The sequence below is a fragment of the Brachionichthys hirsutus genome, chromosome 11, assembly GCF_040956055.1.
Source record: "Brachionichthys hirsutus isolate HB-005 chromosome 11, CSIRO-AGI_Bhir_v1, whole genome shotgun sequence".
NCBI lineage: Eukaryota > Metazoa > Chordata > Actinopteri > Lophiiformes > Brachionichthyidae > Brachionichthys > Brachionichthys hirsutus.
In genome coordinates, this window is record NC_090907.1 from 580505 (window position 1) to 601315 (window position 20811).

A 20811-nucleotide genomic window follows, 5' to 3' on the forward strand; every position below is an offset into this window, starting at 1 on the left:
CTGTTATTATTATTATTATTACTGTTATTATTATTATGACTATGATTATTATTATTATTGTTGTTGTTGCTGCTACAATTTGTTCTTATTTGCTCCAAAATCAAGTGAACCAAACACAAGTTGTTTGTTTGTGTTTATGTTTGTGTGGTCATTGATCAGTGTGTTTGCCCCGCCCCTTCGGTCTAATTGAACCATATCTATAATTCATCTCTTTGATGTACCGGCTCTCCTCTTCGTTGATCAGAGGCATCGATTTGTTTCCTTTGTTTTCCTGCTGCTCGTTTTTCATTGGTTCCACTCTTCATCTGGATGTCGACCCGGTCGCCGCAGCCGCCAAGCAGCTGCAAGGCTGTTGCCATGGCAGCGAGAACTGATGATGATAAGGGCCGGTCCAGCATAGTTTATTGCCATGGTGACGGTTGCGTCGCCATGCAGCGAGACACAAGACGTCGTGTAACGCGACTCCTGCAGCGGGACGGGAAGACGGCCGAGCCAACAAACAAACACACAACACAAACAAAAACAAACAAAAACACAAACAAACAAAAACACAAACAAACAAAAACAAACAAATAAACACAAATAAACAAAAACACAAACAAACACAACACAAACAAAAACAAACAAAAACACAAACAAACAAAAACACAAACAAAAACAAACAAACAAACAAACACAAACAAACAAAAACACAAACAGTCTCTGTCTCCTTGCCTGTCTGTCCCTCTGTCTGTGTCTCCTTGCCTGTCTGTCCCTCTGTCTCTGTCTCCTTGCCTGTCTGTGTCTCCTTGCCTGTCTGTCCCTCTGTCTCTGTCTCCTTGCCTGTCTGTCCCTCTGTCTGTGTCTCCCTGCCTGTCTGTCCCTCTGTCTGTGTCTCCTTGCCTGTCTGTCCCTCTGTCTGTGTCTCCTTGCCTGTCTGTCCCTCTGTCTGTGTCTCCTTGCCTGTCTGTCCCTCTGTCTGTGTCTCCTTGCCTGTCTGTCCCTCTGTCTGTGTCTCCTTGCCTGTCTGTCCCTCTGTCTCTGTCTCCTTGCCTGTCTGTCCCTCTGTCTCTGTCTCCTTTCCTGTCTGTCCCTCTGTCTCCTTGCCTGTCTGTCCCCCTGTCTCTCTCTCCTTGCCTGTCTGTCCCTCTGTCTCTGTCTCCTTTCCTGTCTGTCCCTCTGTCTCTGTCTCCTTGCCTGTCTGTCCCTCTGTCTGTGTCTCCTTGCCTGTCTGTCCCTCTGTTTGTGTCTCCTTGCCTGTCTGTCCCTCTGTTTGCCTTTCTTGGCTGTTAAACAGCAGCTGATTGATTAGATTTACTGTTTTAAACAAACAGCTGATCGTCGTCATGGTGTCTGTGTTCTGACCCGTTGCCGTTGGCAACCAGCCTAAGGCGGTTTTAGGTTATGTGTTTCTACTCTTCCTGTATTGGACACAAACACTTGACAAATGACAGCCTGTCTGAAGAAAGACGCTGAGGAGGAGGGGGAGGAGCCAGTAGGAGGTCTTCCTCCTTTCTAACCAAACGCTCTTCATCATCGTCTTCATCCTTTGCTCATTGTAATAAATCACGCTGCACTACACGCTGCCGGCAGCATTGATTCATGGCGCCGCTAAAACGCAGGTGTCAAAGCGGGCCTGGGAAAGTCCCAGGTTGACCTGGACGGCTGCCATGGCAACGGACAGACAGATTACAGCTCCGCCTACAGACACGAATCACACGGCGGCAGCGGCCTGACGGGTCGGGAGAGAGGCTCGCCATCCATCCATCATCCAACCATCATCCATCCATCATCCATCCATCCAACCATCATCCATCATCCATCCATCATCCAACCATCCATAATCCATCCATCCATCCATCATCCATCCATCTACAGTCGTTTTATCCTCCGCACAGAAAGGAATCGAACCCAGAACCTTCTTGGTGTGAGGAGACAGCGCTACCCACTGCACCAGCAGAACCTCACATGTTCATGTTAGCGATGCTAGCGGCATAGCCTTCAAGACGTCCTGTGTGTGTGTGTGTGTGTGTGTGTGTGTGTGTGCGCGTGAGGCGTGTGATGACAGGAAGTCGCTCCTCTTCCTCTTCTTCTGTCTGCGGTGACATGATCACCTGTGGGGGGGGGGGTGATGACTAATTATTAACAGGGTAGGGGGGGGGGGGGTCGCTGCACGAGCTCCAACCTATCAGTATGGAGGAGGGCGGGGCTTGGGAAGGAGGTGGAGCAGCAGCCAGAGGGGGGAGAAGCAGAGAGTGATAGAGGAGGTGAGGACGGAGGGATGCAGCTCTGAGCCGGAGTCTGGACCAGGAGCCGCTTCAGCATCCTGAGCTTCTAGAACCGGCCCGAACCGGGACAGAACCGGCCCGAACCGCAACCGAACCGGGACAGAACCGGCCCGAACCCGGACAGAACCGGCCCGAACCGGGACAGAACCGGAACTGAACCAGCCCGAACCGCTACCGAACCGGGACAGAACCGGCCCGAACCGGGACAGAACCGGAACTGAACCCAGCCCGAACCGGGACAGAACCGGCCCGAACCCGAAACAGAACCGGAACTGAACCAGCCCGAACCGGGACAGAACCGGCCCAAACCCGGACAGAACCGTCCACCATGTCCCAGACCGAAGGACGCTTCCACAATAAGAAGGCCGGCATTCGAGCCGCGGTCATCCTGATCGGACTCCTGCACAAGTCCCGCAAAGCCAGGGAGAAGGAGCAGGAGGAGCAGGAGGAGCAGGAGGAGCAGGAGGAGCAGGAGCAGCAGGAGAGCAGCGGGTGGGTGACCTCTGGCTCAGGTTCTGCACTGCGGTGTCGAGCTGAGCAGAACTTTATTGGCTGGTTCCACCAGGTAGGGGCACTTTGGACTTGTTACGGTTCAGCGCAGGTGTGAAGGTTCTGTCAGCCAATCAGAGGAGCCGTAGTCCCATCAGCTGCAGGGTTGGGTTCGAGACCCAGAGACACTCTGAAGCCTGGTTCCTAGAGAGGAACGGCAACAGGTGTGTTCACCTGGTCACTGTATCAACAACCAATCAGGTTGAGGGTTAACCTGTCGCCAGGTGACCCGTCTGCGGCGCTGCAGAACTGAAGGCATGAAATAATAGCAGTTCTGTCCAATCACAAGCCAGCACAGGGAGGGGCGTGGCGCTCTGCTGTGGGGGTTCTGTCTGAACACCTGGATGACGTCAGACTCCTCCCTGCCGCTAACAGCTGTTAACGCTGTGGGGGCGGGGTCACCAGGTGGGATGTTCCCACCAGTCTGATTGGCTGCATTCATATCAGGTTGTTTGTGCAGTAAGATGATCTGAAGCAGAGCGTCAACGAACCGACCCGTGCTTCAGGTGTTTGAACTAGTCTCTCCTTCAGGTGTTTAAACTAGTCTCTCCTTCAGGTGTTTAAACTAGTCTCTGCTTCAGGTGTTTCAACTAGTCTCTCCTCCAGGTGTTTAAACTAGTCTCTCCTTCAGGTGTTTAAACTAGTCTCTCCTTCAGGTGTTTCAACTAGTCTCTCCTCCAGGTGTTTAAACTAGTCTCTCCTTCAGGTGTTTAAACTAGTCTCTCCTTCAGGTGTTTAAACTAGTCTCTCCTTCAGGTGTTTAAACTAGTCTCTCCTTCAGGTGTTTAAACTAGTCTCTGCTTCAGGTGTTTAAACTAGTCTCTCCTTCAGGTGTTTAAACTAGTCTCTCCTTCAGGTGTTTAAACTAGTCTCTGCTTCAGGTGTTTAAACTAGTCTCTCCTCCAGGTGTTTCAACTAGTCTCTCCTTCAGGTGTTTAAACTAGTCTCTGCTTCAGGTGTTTAAACTAGTCTCTCCTCCAGGTGTTTAAACTAGTCTCTGCTTCAGGTGTTTCAACTAGTCTCTCCTCCAGGTGTTTAAACTAGTCTTTCCTTCAGGTGTTTAAACTAGTCTCTCCTCCAGGTGTTTCAACTAGTCTCTCCTTCAGGTGTTTAAACTAGTCTCTGCTTCAGGTGTTTAAACTAGTCTCTCCTTCAGGTGTTTAAACTAGTCTCTGCTTCAGGTGTTTCAACTAGTCTCTCCTCCAGGTGTTTAAACTAGTCTTTCCTTCAGGTGTTTAAACTAGTCTCTCCTCCAGGTGTTTCAACTAGTCTCTCCTTCAGGTGTTTAAACTAGTCTCTCCTTCAGGTGTTTAAACTAGTCTCTCCTCCAGGTGTTTAAACTAGTCTCTCCTCCAGGTGTTTAAACTAGTCTTTCCTTCAGGTGTTTAAACTAGTCTCTCCTCCAGGTGTTTCAACTAGTCTCTCCTTCAGGTGTTTAAACTAGTCTCTGCTTCAGGTGTTTAAACTAGTCTCTCCTTCAGGTGTTTAAACTAGTCTCTCCTTCAGGTGTTTAAACTAGTCTTTGCTTCAGGTGTTTAAACTAGTCTCTCCTCCAGGTGTTTCAACTAGTCTCTCCTTCAGGTGTTTAAACTAGTCTCTGCTTCAGGTGTTTAAACTAGTCTCTTCTTCAGGTGTTTAAACTAGTCTCTTCTTCAGGTGTTTAAACCAGTCCCTCCTCCAGGTGTTTAAACTAGTCTCCCCTCCAGGTGTTTAAACGAGTCTCTTCTTCTTCAGGTGTTTAAACTAGTCCCTCCTCCAGGTGTTTAAACGAGTCTCTTCTTCTTCAGGTGTTTAAACGAGTCTCTTCTTTTTCTCCTGCAGGTGTTTAAACTAGTCTCTTCAGGTGTTTAAACGAGTCTCTTCTTTTTCTCCTTCAGGTGTTTAAACTAGTCTCTCCTCCAGGTGTTTAAACAAGTCTCTTCTTCAGGTGTTTAACTAGTCTCTCCTCCAGGTGTTTAAACTAGTCTCTTCAGGTGTTTGAACGAGTCTCTTCTTTTTCTCCTTCAGGTGTTTAAACTAGTCTCTTCAGGTGTTTAAACGAGTTTCTTCTTCAGGTGTTTAACTAGTCTCTTCTTCAGGTGTTTAAACTAGTCTCTTCTTCAGGTGTTTAACTAGTCTCTTCTTCAGGTGTTTAAACTAGTCTCTTCTTCAGGTGTTTAAAACGAGTCTCTTCTTTTTCTCCTTCAGGTGTTTAAACTAGTCTCTCCTCCAGGTGTTTAAACAAGTCTCTTCTTCAGGTGTTTAAACTAGTCTCTCCTCCAGGTGTTTAAACTAGTCTCTTCTTCAGGTGTTTAACTAGTCTCTTCTTCAGGTGTTTAAACTAGTCTCTTCTTCAGGTGTTTAAACTAGTCTCTCCTCCAGGTGTTTAAACAAGTCTCTTCTTCAGGTGTTTAAACTAGTCTCTTCTTCTTCAGGTGTTTCAGTCGATCTGTCTGATCCCAACAGAAGACAGATTTTGTAGCTAACGTTAGCGCATCTCACCTGAGGAGACACCTGATGACATGGGTTGAGGGGCGGAGCTTCTGATCACTCCTACTGGATGTTTACTGAACTGCAATAAAGCTTTCATCTTTATTTTGCTGAACTTGGACATGATGTCGAAGGTAACTGAGTAAAGTAACTAGTTACTCTGCCAGATGAAGACGTGACCGAAGAGAGAGACTGGAAACACGAGAAGGCTTTAGCGGCTAAGCTAGCGATGGGGCGTGTCCCCGAGAGAAGGTCGTGACCTCCCAGGAAGCCGCTGCTCAGTAACTCCTCGCTTGCCGTCTCTGCAGGAAACAGGAGCTGCTGAACATTTCCAACGTCCCTCTGAGGGAAGCCCCGCCCTCGCCGCCACACACCGCACCCCCCAGCATCAAGGTAGGACGTCGACATTTTGATTGGCTGACTTTTTGTTTTGCCTTTTCAGATGAATGGATGAACGAGTTCAGTTTTCACACAGTTTCACGTGCGTGAGGGGGGGGGGGGGGGGGGGGGCTGAGGCAGGTGGAGCTTGTGATTGGTCAGATCAGAGAAAGGAAGAGTTTTGTTGACACCTTTTTAACACAAACACGAAAATACTGTTGTGTGATCAGTGGACTGAACGAGTGTCCGATGGACCCGAACAGGGACCGCCTGATTCTGGTCCTGGTCCTGATCCTGTTCTGGTCTCTAGGTTAAGAAACCCTGACTCATCAGAAACGGGTCATTCCGGTTTAATCCTTGACTCAACTTTCAAGTTTCAGCACAGAGAGGAGAGAGAGAGAGAGACACAGAGAGGAGAGAGAGAGAGAGAGACAGAGACAGAGAGAGAGAGAGAGAGACAGAGAGAGAGAGAGAGCGAGAAAGACAGAGACAGACAGAGAGAGAGACAAAGACAGAGACAGAGAGACAGAGAGAGAGACACAGAGAGGAGAGAGAGAGACAGAGACAGACAGAGAGAGAGAGACAGAGAGAGAGAGACAGAGAGAGAGAGAGACAGAGAGAGACACAGAGAGAGACAGAGAGAGAGAGAGAGCGAGAGGAGAGAGAGAGACAGAGACAGAGACAGAGAGAGCGACAGAGAGAGCGAGAGACACAGAGAGAGAGAGACAGACAGAGAGAGACACAGAGAGAGACACAGAGAGAGACACAGAGAGAGAGAGACAGACAGAGAGACAGAGACAGAGAGAGACACAGAGAGAGAGAGAGAGCGACAGAGAGAGCGAGAGACACAGAGAGAGAGAGAGACAGAGACAGAGAGAGACACAGAGAGAGACAGAAGCAGGAAGAGGACGTTCTGGAGGTAAGCCCCCCCCCCCCCCCCCCCCGGTTTGATCCAGAACAGATTTTCTGGAGGTTTTCTTTCTATTGTCGGATCAGTTTCAGGAACTGATCAGCTGTTAGCAGTTAGCAGTTAGCATTTAGCAGTTAGCTGTTAGAACCAGGAAACCTTCAAGGTGGTCTCAAAGTCAAACATTTATTGATTATTGATCACATCTAACAGGAGTTCTGGTCCGTTGCTGTGCAGCCGGGCCACGCGGTCCATTATCACCTTCAGCTTGCTCATGTGGTGGGGTGGAAGGTGCCACACCCCCAGGGGGTTACTGAGGTCATGAGTGCGCACGTGAGTGTGCACGTGAGTGTGAGCGTTCCGTTGTTTTCTTCAGCCAGTGGTGGTTCTGGTCCACAGAGGACCACATGAGGGTCTGGACCTGATGATGGACCCGAATGGAGCCTTGCTGCAGACGTGTGATAATATTCCCACAGACTTGAACGCCTCTCAGGCCTTCAGGTTACTGCCTGTTTCACACGCTTTGTCGTCTGCTTCTTTCAGTCTGCAGAGTTCTTCGATATGCTGGAAAGGATGCAGGTAGGACATTTCTCCTCCTCCTCCTCCTCCTCCTCCTGTGCCCCCCCCCCCCCCTCCCAACGGTAGACATTGATCGTTGATTCAGATAATAGAGAAGAAGCGCTGCAGGCGTTCATCTTCTCCTCGTGGACAGAGGAGGAGGTGGGACGAAAGGAGCAGGAGGCTGAAGGAGTTAGGAGGGAGTTTGAATTGTCGAATGGAAACATCCAGAAATAGAAACAGCCTCGCAAACAGTCATAAAACAATAAAACAGTCACGCGGTCGCTGCAGGACGGACTGAGAGGAGACCACATCCAGGAAGTCCGGCCAGCTAGCCGCTGCTCTGGCTAGCCGCTGCTCTGGCTAGCCCCGGCTAGCCGCTGCTCTGGGTAGCCGCTGCTCTGGCTAGCCGCTGCTCTGGCTAGCCGCTGCTCTGGCTAGCCGCTGCTCCTGCTAGCCGCTACCTCCGGCTAGCCGCTGCTCCTGCTAGCCGCTACCTCCGGCTAGCCGCTGCTCTGGCTACCTTCTGTCCATGTCAGGCCGGTCAGAGAACACCTGAGCGCAGCACGCTAGTCCTCAGCCTGACCGATGATGTCACGGCGTCCGGTTTACTTGGAGGACGCCGTCCGGCCTTGCTTTTTGACCCTTGTGTGTTTCCCTCCTCACGCCGCCGGACTCTAAACAGATCCCGAAGGCCGAAGAGACCAAACGATGGAAGGTGTGGCCTCAACCCGTCATGTGATCCGTGTGTCGTCCAATCCTCTGCATGCTCTCTGTTTACGTGTGTCCATTGTGGGGGGGGGAGAACCAGAACCAGACCCAGAACCAGGCCCAGTCCTAGAACCAGACGCAGAACCTGAACCAGACCCAGAACCAGACGCAGAACCAGACCCAGAACCTGACCCAGAACCAGATGCAGACCCAGACCCAGAACCAAAACCAGGCCCAGTCCTATAACCAAACCAGAACCAGACCCCAAACCAGGCCCAGTCCTAGAACCAGACGCAGAACCAGACGCAGATGTGTCTTTGATTTGAACGTTAGCGTCTGCAGCTCTGAGCCGTTAGCCGGATTTACAGGCTAACTGTGACATCATCAAACTGTGCCCTGATGCTGGGTGATGACATCACGGCGGTCTGTGTCCTGTTTTACAGGACGACTACATCCCCTACCCCCGGATAGAAGAGGTGAGTCGCTGCGACGCACGATACCCCCCAGCAGGGGGCAGCATTTCAGTGTCAGCTGACACGTAGTAATAATAAGATAATTCGTTATTTATGAGTGATGCTGTTGCTCTTACACCTTTAGCCCCCCCCCCCCCCCAGGTTATGATGTCATCGTTTTCTCACCCTTTCTGTCCAAGGTCCTGCAGAAAGGGGGTCCTTACCCACAGGTCATCCTGCCACAGTTTGGGGGCTACTGGATTGAGGATGGGGGGCCAGCAGCAGGAAGCCCCTCCTCCTCAGAGTCCAGTCCCTGCGAGGACGAGGACGAGGACGAGGACCGAGGAGAGGGGACCAGTCCCGGTGGACGGCACGTTTACCGGCTGGAGTGCAGCAGCACGGCGTGCGCCTACCGAAGACACTTCCTGGGCACGGTAGGTGTGTTTGTCCGGCCAATCAGGTGACAGCGTGTGAGCTACAGCCCGCCTCTGTCCTCACGCAGGAACACCTGAACTATTACTGCGGCGGCGGCAGCATGGGAAGCCTCGTCATGTCCCTGAAGCACGAGGATGCCGACGGACACGAGCACCTGCGCATCATGCTCAGGTGCGAGTCTGGAAGGTCTAAGCCCCACCCACTGAGCCACGACACACTTCCTGCTTTTACCTGTTGCAGATCGAGGATGAAAACGCTCCACGACAGAATCTCCTTAGCTGGAATCAGCCAGCTTCCCAGCATCCCTCAGATCGCCAAGGTAACGAGCAGCTGGAGGCGGTCCATGAACGCAACATCAGACACGCCCATTAGTGCGTCCGGTAGGCTCCGGTCCAGGAGACTCAGGTTCAGCTCAAAGTACAACCACAGAACAGGAGGCGGGACTTCCTGTCCTGTGTTACCAGGTGTGATGGAGACGTGCTAGCATGTTAGCATCACACTCTGGAGCAGCGCTATGCTGCCATTGGCTACTCAAATGGAACCAATAAAGATTTGATTTGGTTCCCGGGGGCGGGGCAGTGAAGGATCCACCTCTCAGGTGGTGTAGCGGCGAGAACTGGAACAAAGCTAAGCTAACGACCGTTAGCATCACGGATGACAGCAGATTGAGCAGCTGAGAAGTTGATGCGGTTTAATCTTCTCCTAGCTTCTGTGTGATGACGCCACGGGCCTCAAGTTCAGCCCGGTCCTGTACCCCCGGGTGAGTCGGAATGCTAACGCTAATGCTAATGCTATAGCAACAGCCGGTGAGCTGAGGTTGTGCTTGTGTGCGCAGGGATCCCAGCTGATCGTGGCCTTCGATGAACACGAGGTGAACAACACGTTCAAGTTTGGCGTCGTCTACCAGAAGTTTGGGCAGGTGAGAGATGGAGGAACCCTCACCCCCGGTTCTCCCCTCAGGTCTCAGCTTTGATCTCCTCCTCCTGTTTCCTGTTCCAGACGTCAGAGGAGGAGCTGTTTGGGAACAACGAGGAGACGCCGGCGTTCCAGGAGTTTCTCGGTATCCTGGGCGACAGCATCGACCTCCAGGACTTCAAAGGGTGAGTCTGATCCTGAGAAGATCTAAGGAGAGCAATTCCTGCTCCTCCCTGAACAGGAAGTGTGCGTCTGTTAGCTTCCAGATTAGCAGCAGCACGGATTTTACCGTTTTCGCGTGCGACAAGCTAGCAGCGAGACCTTATTGATCAATCACTAGCTAACTGTACGACAAGCTAGCAGCGAGACCTGATTGATCAATCACTAGCTAACTGTACGACAAGCTAGCAGCGAGACCTGATCAGGATCGATATGATGGATGAGACGAACATGACTCGGGTGTTCTGCTCAGGTTCCGGGGGGGGCTGGACGTGTCCCACGGACAGACCGGCTTGGCGTCCGTCTTCACCGTCTTCAGGGGGAGGGACATCATGTTCCACGTGTCCACGAAGCTTCCGTTCACGGAGGGGGACGTCCAGCAGGTGCTGCCACGAAGGGGCTCCAGTTCATTGGCTCAATGATGATGAGAGGCGGGGCCACTTGCGGTCTACTTTTAGAGCGCCAGTCTAAATTTTAATTAGTTTTAGCTCTGGCTGAAAGATGTAAACAAAACGGAGGAAGGGATCCTTTAATGCTAATGCTAATGCTAGTGCTATTTTACAGAACATTTGGACACACCCCTTCTCTAACGACTGTTTTATTTCAGCTGAAGATCCAAGATACTGGCTAACCTAGCATGTTGCTACATTAACATGGTCTGGCTCTCAACCAATCACTGAGCGGTGATGTCATAGAAGACACTCTGCTTCTTCAGCTCCAGAGAAAGAGACACATCGGAAACGACATCGTGGCCGCCGTCTTCCAGGAAGAGCCCACGCCGTTTGTTCCGGACATGATCGCCTCCAACTTCCTGCACGCGTACGTGTTGGTGCAGGTGGAGAACCCGTGCTCGGAGAACACGACGTACAAGGTACCAGCAGAACCCCGATCCGGTCCTTCCTGGACCGGCTGCCGGTAAACGGTCCCGTCTGTTTCCAGGTGTCCGTGACAGCGAGGGAGGACGTGCCGCCCTTTGGACCCGCCCTCCCCAATCCGGCTGTCTTCAGGAAGGTAAGGCTGCGCGCGCACGCACACGCACACACACACGCACGCACGCACGCACACACACGCACGCACACACGCACGCACGCATGCACACACAGACACACACGCATGCGCATGCACACACACATGCACACGCACACACACACACATGCACACACACACACACACATGCACACACACACACACACGCACACGCACACACGCACACGCACGCACGCACACACACGCACACACACACGCACACACACGCAAGCACACAGACACACACACGCACGCACACATGCACATGCACACACACACACACACACATGCACACGCACACACACACACACACGCACACACACACACACACACACACTCCGACTCTCTGAGGTCGGGATAAACCAACGAGAGAAGAAGAGCATCCATCATCATCATCAGCCAGACGTTTCCCTCTGATCACTGGATCAGCTGAATCGGTGACATCAGATGTATTGATCCGACACGATTGATCGGTTCCGGTGGGAGGGGCCTTCGCCACCCCGTTCTTCTGCTCATCTCCTTCTCTCTGTCTTCAGGGTCCGGAGTTCCGAGACTTTCTGCTGACGAAGCTGATCAATGCCGAGAACTCCTGCTACAAATCGGACAAATTTGCCAAATTGGAGGTGACATGTCCCACAGGACGCTTCCCGCCCCTCGTCCTCTTATCCAATCAGAGACCAGATGTTCGTCTCCTCCCAGGGTAGAACCAGAGCGGCGCTGCTGGACAACCTCCACGACGAGCTGCACGGGCAGAACCAGGCAATCCTGGGTCTGGTCCAGGCCGGGGAGGAGGACAAGCTGGAGGACGGGGGACATGGGGGTCTGCTGGAGTCCTTCAAGGTGACCCCTTTGATTCAGCTAAACAAACCGTAGCAGCGATGCTGCTGTTGCTTTCTCAACGTAATGACCTCATACTTAGCATGTTAGCGTTAGCTCTGCAGGACCCCAGTTCTGGGGGGGGGGGAACAGCCCTTCACCTTACGGATGCTAAAGACTCCGGGGGATTCGTTAGTCAGGTGTCATGACTGCGGGGTAGCATTAGCATTCATAAAGGAAATGCTAATACTCCTGGGGAGTCTGGTTGCCTTGGTGGTTTCGGTATCCTCTTTGTTTCTTTGTTTTCTGCTCCAACAGGAGCTAGCCGTCATGCTAACAAGGGACATGGGTGTGTGACATAACTAATCATAACGATCAATAAAAAGGGCCAGGTATGCCGTCAGTGATTGACTGTTTCCTGCTTTCACAGGCTTTGTGGACAGCTGCTTTGTGTTTTGTGCGTTCGGTGCCAGGGGGCGCTGTTGTCCTGGCGGTCGCTGCGTATTTCCTGTCAGCTTCTAGATTCAACACGCCGTAAATAAACCGAGAGATCAATTCATCCAGAGTTCATCAATAAATCAAAGTCTCACACTTACAGGAACATGTCCTCATTTCTTTGTCAGGAAATACTTGGTTAGCTTTTAGCTTAGCATTGGAATAAAAAACATCCAGGAGCACAGGTCTGTTCAGAGTCAACACACAACCTGTTCATCCGTCTGTCCTCTCGCCACACCTGTGTTTCTATGGAAACAGAGACATCCTCTTTCCTCCCGTAAATGCATTTAAACATGGTTTACATCATAGATGTGTAAACCTTTAGCGTCTCTCGTGGAGAGCTGCGCCCTCTGGTGGTTGAGTTCTGGAGCTGCAACTCATCCTGTCTCCTCCCCAGAGAGCCATGCGGGTCCGGAGCCACTCCATTGAGACCATGGGGGGGTCCCAGCGCCACAGGAGCCCCGGGGTGGGGGCCGGGGTCCCGGCCAGCGTCAGCGGAGGAGGACTGCCTCAGAGCGGAGAATGTACAAAGAGCACCTTCTCAGTGAGTCATTTAAAAGACCCGAAGAAGAGGCTAGTTTAAAAGACCCGAAGAAGAGGCGAGTTTAAGAGACCCGAAGAAGAGGCTAGTTTAAAAGACCCGAAGAAGAGACGAGTTTAAAAGACCCGAAGAAGAGGCTAGTTTAAAAGACCCGAAGGAGAGGCGAGTTTAAGAGACCCGAAGAAGAGGCGAGTTTAAAAGACCCGAAGAAGAGACGAGTTTAAAAGACCCGAAGAAGAGGCTAGTTTAAAAGACCCGAAGAAGAGGCTAGTTTAAAAGACCCGAAGGAGAGGCGAGTTTAAGAGACCCGAAGAAGAGGCGAGTTTAAAAGACCCGAAGAAGAGGCGAGTTTAAAAGACCCGAATAAGAGGCTAGTTTAAAAGACCCGAAGAAGAGGCTAGTTTAAAAGACCCGAATAAGAGGCTAGTTTAAAAGACCCGAATAAGAGGCTAGTTTAAAAGACCCGAATAAGAGGCGAGTTTAAGAGACCCGAAGAAGAGGCTAGTTTAAAAGACCCGAAGAAGAGGCGAGTTTAAAAGACCCGAAGAAGAGGCGAGTTTAAAAGACCCGAAGAAGAGGCGAGTTTAAAAGACCCGAAGAAGAGGCTAATTTAAAAGACCCGAAGAAGAGACTAGTTTAAAAGACCCGAAGAAGAGGCTAGTTTAAAAGACCCGAAGAAGAGATGAGTTTAAAAGACCTGAAGGAGAGACTAGTTTAAAGGACTAACTAACCCGTTCTCCCTTTGACCTGCAGCCCCCGGCGTTGTCAGCCAAGTCTCCCCTGAGGAGTCCGGTGAAGCGGCGTTCCGGCCTCTTGCCCCGCCTCCACTCCGAGTCTCCGACGGACAAGCAGACACGCAGGTAGGAACGAGCGCACGGTTCACACAGGTGACTGACAGGTGATCATTGGCTCCGCCTTTCTCCTGCAGCGACCAAAGACCCACAGAGGTCAGCCCCCTCTCGCAGGAAGTGAGGTCAGAGACGTCGTCCAATCCCAGCTCACCTGAGATCTACCCCAACAAAGAGAGGCAAGACCAGGACCAGTTACCGGAGCCTGTCCACGATGCCGTGTTGATCCCGCCTCCATCTCCCAGCAGGCCGTTCTCCAGGCCGAAGGAGCGCAGCAGCCGGCCCAACATCTCGCGCTCCTCCTCCAGCACCAGCAGCTTCAGCAGCACGGCAGGAGAACCCGAAGCTCTGGAGGAGCTGGAGCCGGTGAGTGGGGGGGCTCCTCCTGGTCCCGGGTCGGGCCTGATGCTCCTCCTGGTCCCGGGTCGGGCCTGATGGCTGATCCTGGTCCCGGGTCGGGCCTGGTGCTCCTCCTGGTCCCGGGTCGGGCCTGATGGCTGATCCTGGTCCCGGGTCGGGCCTGGTGCATCTCCTGGTCCCGGGTCGGGCCTGATGCTCCTCCTGCTCCCTCCGTCCTCCAGGCCTCCTGCTCCACCCTCCTCCCAGCCGGGGGCGCCGACTCCCAGGCTTCAGGTACCCCCGTCATCATGTGCCGCAGTCCAGCAGGTAAGCCCATGCCCCGCCCCCACACCCAGCGTGATCATCATCCCGTCGTTCCGTCTCCAGCAGATGGGAGGAGCAAGACGTCACCGAGGTCCAGCTTGAAGTTTCGTTTTGACCAGATGAGTCCCGCCTCCCCAGCCGTAAGTCCTCACTGCACACCTGGCTAGCAGCACGGCTAACGCTATCGCTTCTAGAGGTATGGACTGTCAAGCCGTCCAGGTCCACCCGGTGAAACAGTCCAGGTCCACAGGGTGAAACAGTCCAGGTCCACAGGGTGAAACGGTCTCTGACTGCTCTCTTTTCTCTTTCCCAGTTTGAGTAGCTCTGTGGTTTGGAAATATGCACAAGGAGCTGACGGAGCTGAAATGACGCAGAACCACAGAACCTCAGCAGAACCACAGAACCGCAGCAGAATCACAGAACCGCAGCAGAACCACAGAACCGCAGCAGAACCGCTTCCCAAAAGCCAAGGAGAGTCCGCCACATGAGGAAGTGAGGAGGTGCTTCACGTGGAGCACGCCGCTAGCTTGTCCATCATGGCGCGGCGCTTCAGGAGAACGTGGCTGAATGGTCCTCACAAACAGGAAGTGACGACCATAGGCGCAGATCCACCGGCTAGTTAGTGATGTCATAGCGACGAGTCAGCCGTTTCCTTTTTGTGTTTTTTGCTTCGTTGCTTGTTTTCTGGAAATGATTTTACCCAAACAGCAGCAGGTCTCCTTTTGATCTCAATGCTAATGTAGCATTAGCCTGGTCCCTTCAGGACGATGCTAATCTGCTTCCTGTTGGGAAATATCGCTGTCTGAAGCTAGCTTAGCGAAGGCTAATGATCCCCGGGAATGAGGGACGGAATCACGGAAGAGTTTTTAGTTGATTTCTGCGCCTTTAATGTCTCATAAAATGTAACTTCTATTGATACGAGGAGATTAAAGCATTCCAGAGTCTGTTATTATTGATTATGTGTGTTAGCATCCAACGGTGAGGTCATCATGACATCATCAGACATCCGCTCTCTCGTTGGCGTCGCCTGGTGCAGGTGGGCGTGGCCTGTGGCGGGGCAGGTCACAGCCAGATCTCCTCGCTGCTGGCGCTGTTGACCCGGTAGATGAAGCCCACCATGGGATACCTGGCGAAACCTGCGGAGCGCCAGAGAGAGGCGCTCAGTCAGGAGGCCACGCCCACAATGCTGACACACCTCCATGAAGCCGCACCTCCCGCCTGACCTCTGGCGCCGTACGCTAAAGACAGATCTTCCTCCTCCTCTTCCTCCGTCTTCTCTCCCGCCCTGCTCTGCTGGGCGGCCTCTCGGGCTACGAGGACAAGGTAGGAGACGGAGGACATGGATGGAGACGGAGGACATGGACGGAGGACATGGACGGAGACGGAGGACATGGATGGAGACGGAGGAGGTGGAGGACATGGACGGATGTGTTAGTGAGATAACTGTTAATGATTCACAGTCGATAAGTCGTCCGTACTTGTATGTTTTTGTATTTTGTATTTTGTCATTACTGTTAGATGTAGCTCGACTTCACAGAGAAACATTCCTAGTCTGTGAACAATAAACTACTTCTGATTCGGATAATACAGTAATCTCCAGCAAAGAAGAGATTACCTATTTGGGCTGTGTTCTTGACAAACACCTGTCTGGCGATAGTACGGCAACTCAGGTGATCAAAAAAGTCAATCGGAGAACAAGACGTTTGGGCAGAATGTCTCCTTTTGTCTCCGGACGCTTGCTGGAGCCTCGTTCAGCCCCTCTTTGACTATGCTAGCACCTCCTGGTATTCAAACATCAAAGTGTCCCTGAAAACCAGGCTCCAAACCTCCCAAAACAAACTGATTCGCTACTCCTCAATCCGGGGCCATGACCCACCTTCTTCCTGGACATTTTGCTAGCCTAAAATGGCTCAGGGTAGAAGACAGGGTCAAACAACTCAAGATGGGATTGGCATTTTAAATAGTCAATGCAGCTCTGCCCTCAGTCCCCTCAATCCCTGCATACCTGAATAAACACCTCCACGGCCACAACACTAGAGGGAGCTCAAACAACAGCCTGGTTACCCCCTCCTACAGGACTAACATGGGTAAATCATCTTTTTACAATACTGCCCCCTAAGGGTGGAACGGTTTGACTCCTGCCCTCAGAACATGCACCTCTTTGGCCTCCTTCAAAACGGCCCTAAAAATACACCTTTCAGGGGGACAGAAACGGAGATAGTCATCACGACTCTCTCCGGATCAACCCCCCCCCTTTGTTGTCCACCTACGTTGTACATATTATGTGTCTTTGTATTTTATTGTTATTTTTCATCAATTGAGTAATTTAATATTAGTTTTATTTGTATTGTTAAATGTCGATGATTTATGTACGAATGACTTTCAACGGAAACAAGACCGCAAGGGCTTGACTGTACTTGTACTGTAATACATGCTACTGTGTGACTGTACTTGTACTGTAATACATGCTACTGTTTGACTGTACTTGTACTGTAATACATGCTACTGTGTGACTGTACTTGTACTGTAATACATGCTACTGTGTGACTGTACTTGTACTGTAATACATGCTACTGTTTGACTGTACTTGTACTGTAATACATGCTACTGTGTGACTGTACTTGTACTGTAATACATGCTACTGTTTGACTGTACTTGTACTGTAATACATGCTACTGTGTGACTGTACTTGTACTCCAACATTCTATAAAATACATATATTCATCATCATCATCAGTTTTACTTCCTGGTTTGATGAGAAGATCGATGCTAACTTTTCACTGAAGCTACAGCTATTAGCTTAGCATTAAGCTTCGCGTTAAAACAACCAGGCTACACTGAGCCACAGAACCGGACCGGGACCTTTACTGGGCTGTACTGGGACAGTCCGGTATCTGGGTCCTGGACACCACCACGGAAAGGAGACCAGCTTCAGTTGGACTCTCTGGGGGCGGAGCCTGTTGGAAGACGTCTTACCTTTTCTCAGAGTGCTCAGGTCGTTGAGCTGCACGTTGGAGGGCAGGGACATGTTCTCCCTGGGGAGGCGGAGCTTCCCCGTCGTCCTCAGATGGGCGGAGTCACTGCAGGACATAACGTCCATGATGTCCAGCAGGACGGAGGAAAAGTCAAGATTCAATTCAAGTAGAGAAACACAGACCTCCCCCAAGCAGCTCGTCGCCCCCCCCCCCCTAACCGGGTCCACATGGTGATCTGGATCCCCCCCGGCGTCCCCCCGGCGTCCCGTCTTACCTTTTCGTGGTCATGAGAAGCTGGACCGGCTCGTCTGTAACGGAACACAGAGACGCGTCACCCCGCTGAACGATGGACGTTTAGGTCACCTGGTCTTTGTCTCACCCCGGGACTTCCCCCGGTCCTTCTGCATGAGACAGAGGACGACCAGACTGAGGACGAGGACGGCCATGAAGGCCATGGCTCCGCCGGTCACGATGCCCAGAACAGGAACCTCCACCCGGGACCGCAGGAACTCTGAGGACGGCCAGAGCCAGAGTTAGCTAACCACGGCTACTGCTGGGACACATTAGCTTAGCATCACTGACCAGCTAGCGTGAGGTTGCGCTGTGCCGTCCCCACGCTGTTGCTGGCGTTCAGAGACACGTCCCCTGATTGGCTGCCTAGCACCACCCTCAGCGTGTGATTGGACAGCCAGGGGTCCCCCCGGGGGTCCAGCGTGAGGACGTCAGAGGCGTTGGACACTGGTTGACCGGATTGGTCCATGAAGCTGATGGACGCAGGCGGGTTGGACCGCACCAGGGCGAACAGGACCAGGGACAGGCCGGGGCCGGGCTCGGGGGTGTGGCTGTACTGGGCGTCAACCCGGAGGATCTCTGGTTGGACTGGAAGACAGACGAGACTCGGACTTCATTCGGGGACCCGGCAGACGGTCCTGGACTCTCACACTCACATTGGACGTTGAGGGTGACGGTGGCGTTGTAACCCGATCCGGTCTGGGGGTCGGACGCCACACACACCAGCTTGCTGTCCCCCCTCCGGGCCCGCAGGAAGAAGCTGCTGCTGTGATTGGTCCCTGGTCTCCGGACCCCGGGCCCACCCTGACGCTCCCCATTCAGGTACCATGTTAGCAGAGGCGGGGCTTGGGGATCCCAAATGTCCGATTGGCAGTTGAATTGATGTCTCATAGTTTCCTGCAGCGTCACAGCTGATCTGCGCTGTCCATCAATTTTGGGGGCGGGGTTAATTGCACCTGGATTGAAGGATTAGCGTTGATGATGTCATTCAGGGGTCGGCAGCCTAAAACACGCGTCGTGCCGACTCACGGGGGACATGCGTCCTCTGCTGTCTGGAGAAGACCGGGGGACATGCGTCCTCTGCTGTCTGGAGGAGACCGGGGGGACGTGCTGTCTGGAGGAGACCGGGGGACATGCGTCCTCTGCTGTCTGGAGGAGACCGGGGGACATGCGTCCTCTACTGTCTGGAGGAGACCGGGGGACATGCGTCCTCCGCTGTCTGGAGGAGACCGGGGGGACGTGCTGTCTGGAGACCGGGGGGGGGACATGCGTCCTCTGCTGTCTGGAGGAGACCGGGGACATGCGTCCTCTGCTGTCTGGAGGAGACCGGGGACATGCGTCCTCTGCTGTCTGGAGGAGACCGGGGGACATGCGTCCTCTGCTGTATGGAGGAGACCGGGGGACATGCGTCCTCTGCTGTCTGGAGGAGACCGGGGGGGGGACGTGCATCCTCTGCTGTCAAAGTGTGCCGTGTAGGACATCGAGTGTGCGTCCTGAGACTCCAGCGTCTTACCTGTCCAGGATAGAGACAGCATGTGAAGGAACAGGAAAGCAGCACACACACACACCATGACCCATTAAAGCTCCACCCACTTCTACCTGGACCAATAGAAACATCAGACAGAGAACGGAACAGAAAGAAGTCAAAACGCCGGATTCGAAAGATTTGATCATCATTCACTGTCGGCACGCACACAAACACGCACGCACGCACACACACACGCACGCACGCACGCACACACACACACGCACGCTTAAGGATGTCCTGCGGGGAGTCCTCAGGACGTTCTGTCCACGTCCCACGACCACTCGGCGTTAGCTCAGCTCCGCGCAGGCAGAGGAGGAGGTGACGTCACAGCTGACGCAGGCTGGGAGGAGGAGCCTGTCGGTGACTCTGAGATCCATTAAGCAGCCTTTAGAGGCTCTGCAGTGATCAGACCTGAGCAGCCGATTGATTCAACCTGTTCCTGGTAATAGTGATCAATGGATCAGTCCAGATCAATAGAGAGCCTCGAACCCGGTCCGGCTCCCTGAGGACCAGAACCCGAGAGCCTCGAACCCGGTCCGGCTCCCTGAGGACCAGAACCCGAGAGCCTCGAACCCGGTCCGGCTCCCTGCGGACCAGAACCCGAGAGCCTCGAACCCGGTCCGGCTCCCTGAGGACCAGAACCCGAGAGCCTCTAACCCGGTCCGGCTCCCTGAGGACCAGAACCCGAGAGCCTCGAACCCGGTCCGGCTCCCTGAGGACCAGAACCCGAGAGCCTCGAACCCGGTCCGGCTCCCTGCGGACCAGAACCCGAGAGCCTCGAACCCGGTCCGGCTCCCTGAGGACCAGAACCCGAGAGCCTCTAACCCGGTCCGGCTCCCTGAGGACCAGAACCTGAAAGCCTCGAACCCGGTCCGGCTCCCTGAGGACTCTTACCCCATTCCTGGTTTTCTGTGGGACGGCCTCTGGAACCGGGCCTTTGTCCACCAATCAGAACCGACAAGACTGATTGGATTCGTGTACATCCCATAATAAACAGCACAAAGACAAAAGCGTTAAGTTATTATTTATATATTTATTCTCCGTTTGGTTGATCTTTTAATCCTTGTTGACTTTAGTATTTTAAAAATGAACCTAAAAAACAAGAGCAGAGAGGACAGAGGGACGAGACAGAGGTTGGACGGTGGGATGAAGGACAGAGGGATGAAGGACGGAGGGATGAAGGATGGAGGGATGAAGGATGGAGGGATGCCTTCCCTCCCCGTCAGAGAGGAGCAATGAAGAGTTTGTTATTCGTCGTTTCAGGTTGCTAATGCTGATCCCGCCTCCTCTGACAGGAACAGGAAGTGACCTCCGGCTGTGGTCCTGATCTGCCCCCCCCGGGAAACAGAAGGAGGGGCTGAGTGAGGACAGGTGAGTCCATGTCCACTCTATTTTACACCTTTATTTGGAGTCTCTGTAGCACCTGAACCAACCGGGACCCGCCCACAGCCCCCCCCACACCCCTCCCCCAACTACCTCGTCTTCTTCAAGTGTCTCCAGAGAATAACATTAAAACAACAAGCTCCGGGACGTCCTCTTCCTCTTCCTCTGACTAGAAGTCTTCATCAAACAAAAATACAAATGATAAAAACAAAGCAGAGCGTCACTGTACAAGGAGCAGGAGACTACCCACAATGCAACACGGCGTCACTGGCATGGAGGAGGGGGTGAGGAAGGGGACAGCGATGGACTCAAAGTGCACGATTAAAGAACGTCTTCCTTTAGTCATAAAATCTCTGGACATTAAATAAAAACATGAATGACAGGA

General features: G+C 52.7%; 2 protein-coding genes across 2 annotated transcripts; one reads left to right on the top strand and one right to left on the bottom strand.

Moving 5' to 3' along the window:
• Positions 1 to 7116: 7116 nt before the first annotated feature.
• LOC137901334 (rap1 GTPase-activating protein 2-like) lies at positions 7117 to 15184 on the top strand. The gene is made up of 20 exons (XM_068745355.1): positions 7117 to 7149; positions 8283 to 8315; positions 8492 to 8725; positions 8794 to 8897; positions 8967 to 9045; positions 9433 to 9486; positions 9562 to 9645; positions 9726 to 9826; positions 10114 to 10243; positions 10576 to 10731; positions 10800 to 10871; positions 11423 to 11509; positions 11586 to 11726; positions 12595 to 12741; positions 13492 to 13598; positions 13667 to 13765; positions 13835 to 13952; positions 14168 to 14252; positions 14316 to 14389; positions 14563 to 15184. The coding sequence occupies exons 1-20, from the start codon at positions 7132 to 7134 to the stop codon at positions 14569 to 14571; spliced, it is 1932 nt and encodes a 643-aa protein (XP_068601456.1). The 5' UTR covers positions 7117 to 7131; the 3' UTR covers positions 14572 to 15184.
• Positions 15185 to 15298: 114 nt separating this feature from the next.
• LOC137901640 (transmembrane protein 25) lies at positions 15299 to 19086 on the bottom strand. The gene is made up of 8 exons (XM_068745684.1): positions 19029 to 19086; positions 18172 to 18471; positions 17807 to 18103; positions 17604 to 17735; positions 17499 to 17532; positions 17226 to 17329; positions 15473 to 15559; positions 15299 to 15385 (listed from the first exon to the last, which is right to left on the bottom strand). The coding sequence occupies exons 1-8, from the start codon at positions 19084 to 19086 to the stop codon at positions 15312 to 15314; spliced, it is 1086 nt and encodes a 361-aa protein (XP_068601785.1). The 3' UTR covers positions 15299 to 15311.
• Between the last annotated feature and the right edge of the window lie 1725 nt (positions 19087 to 20811).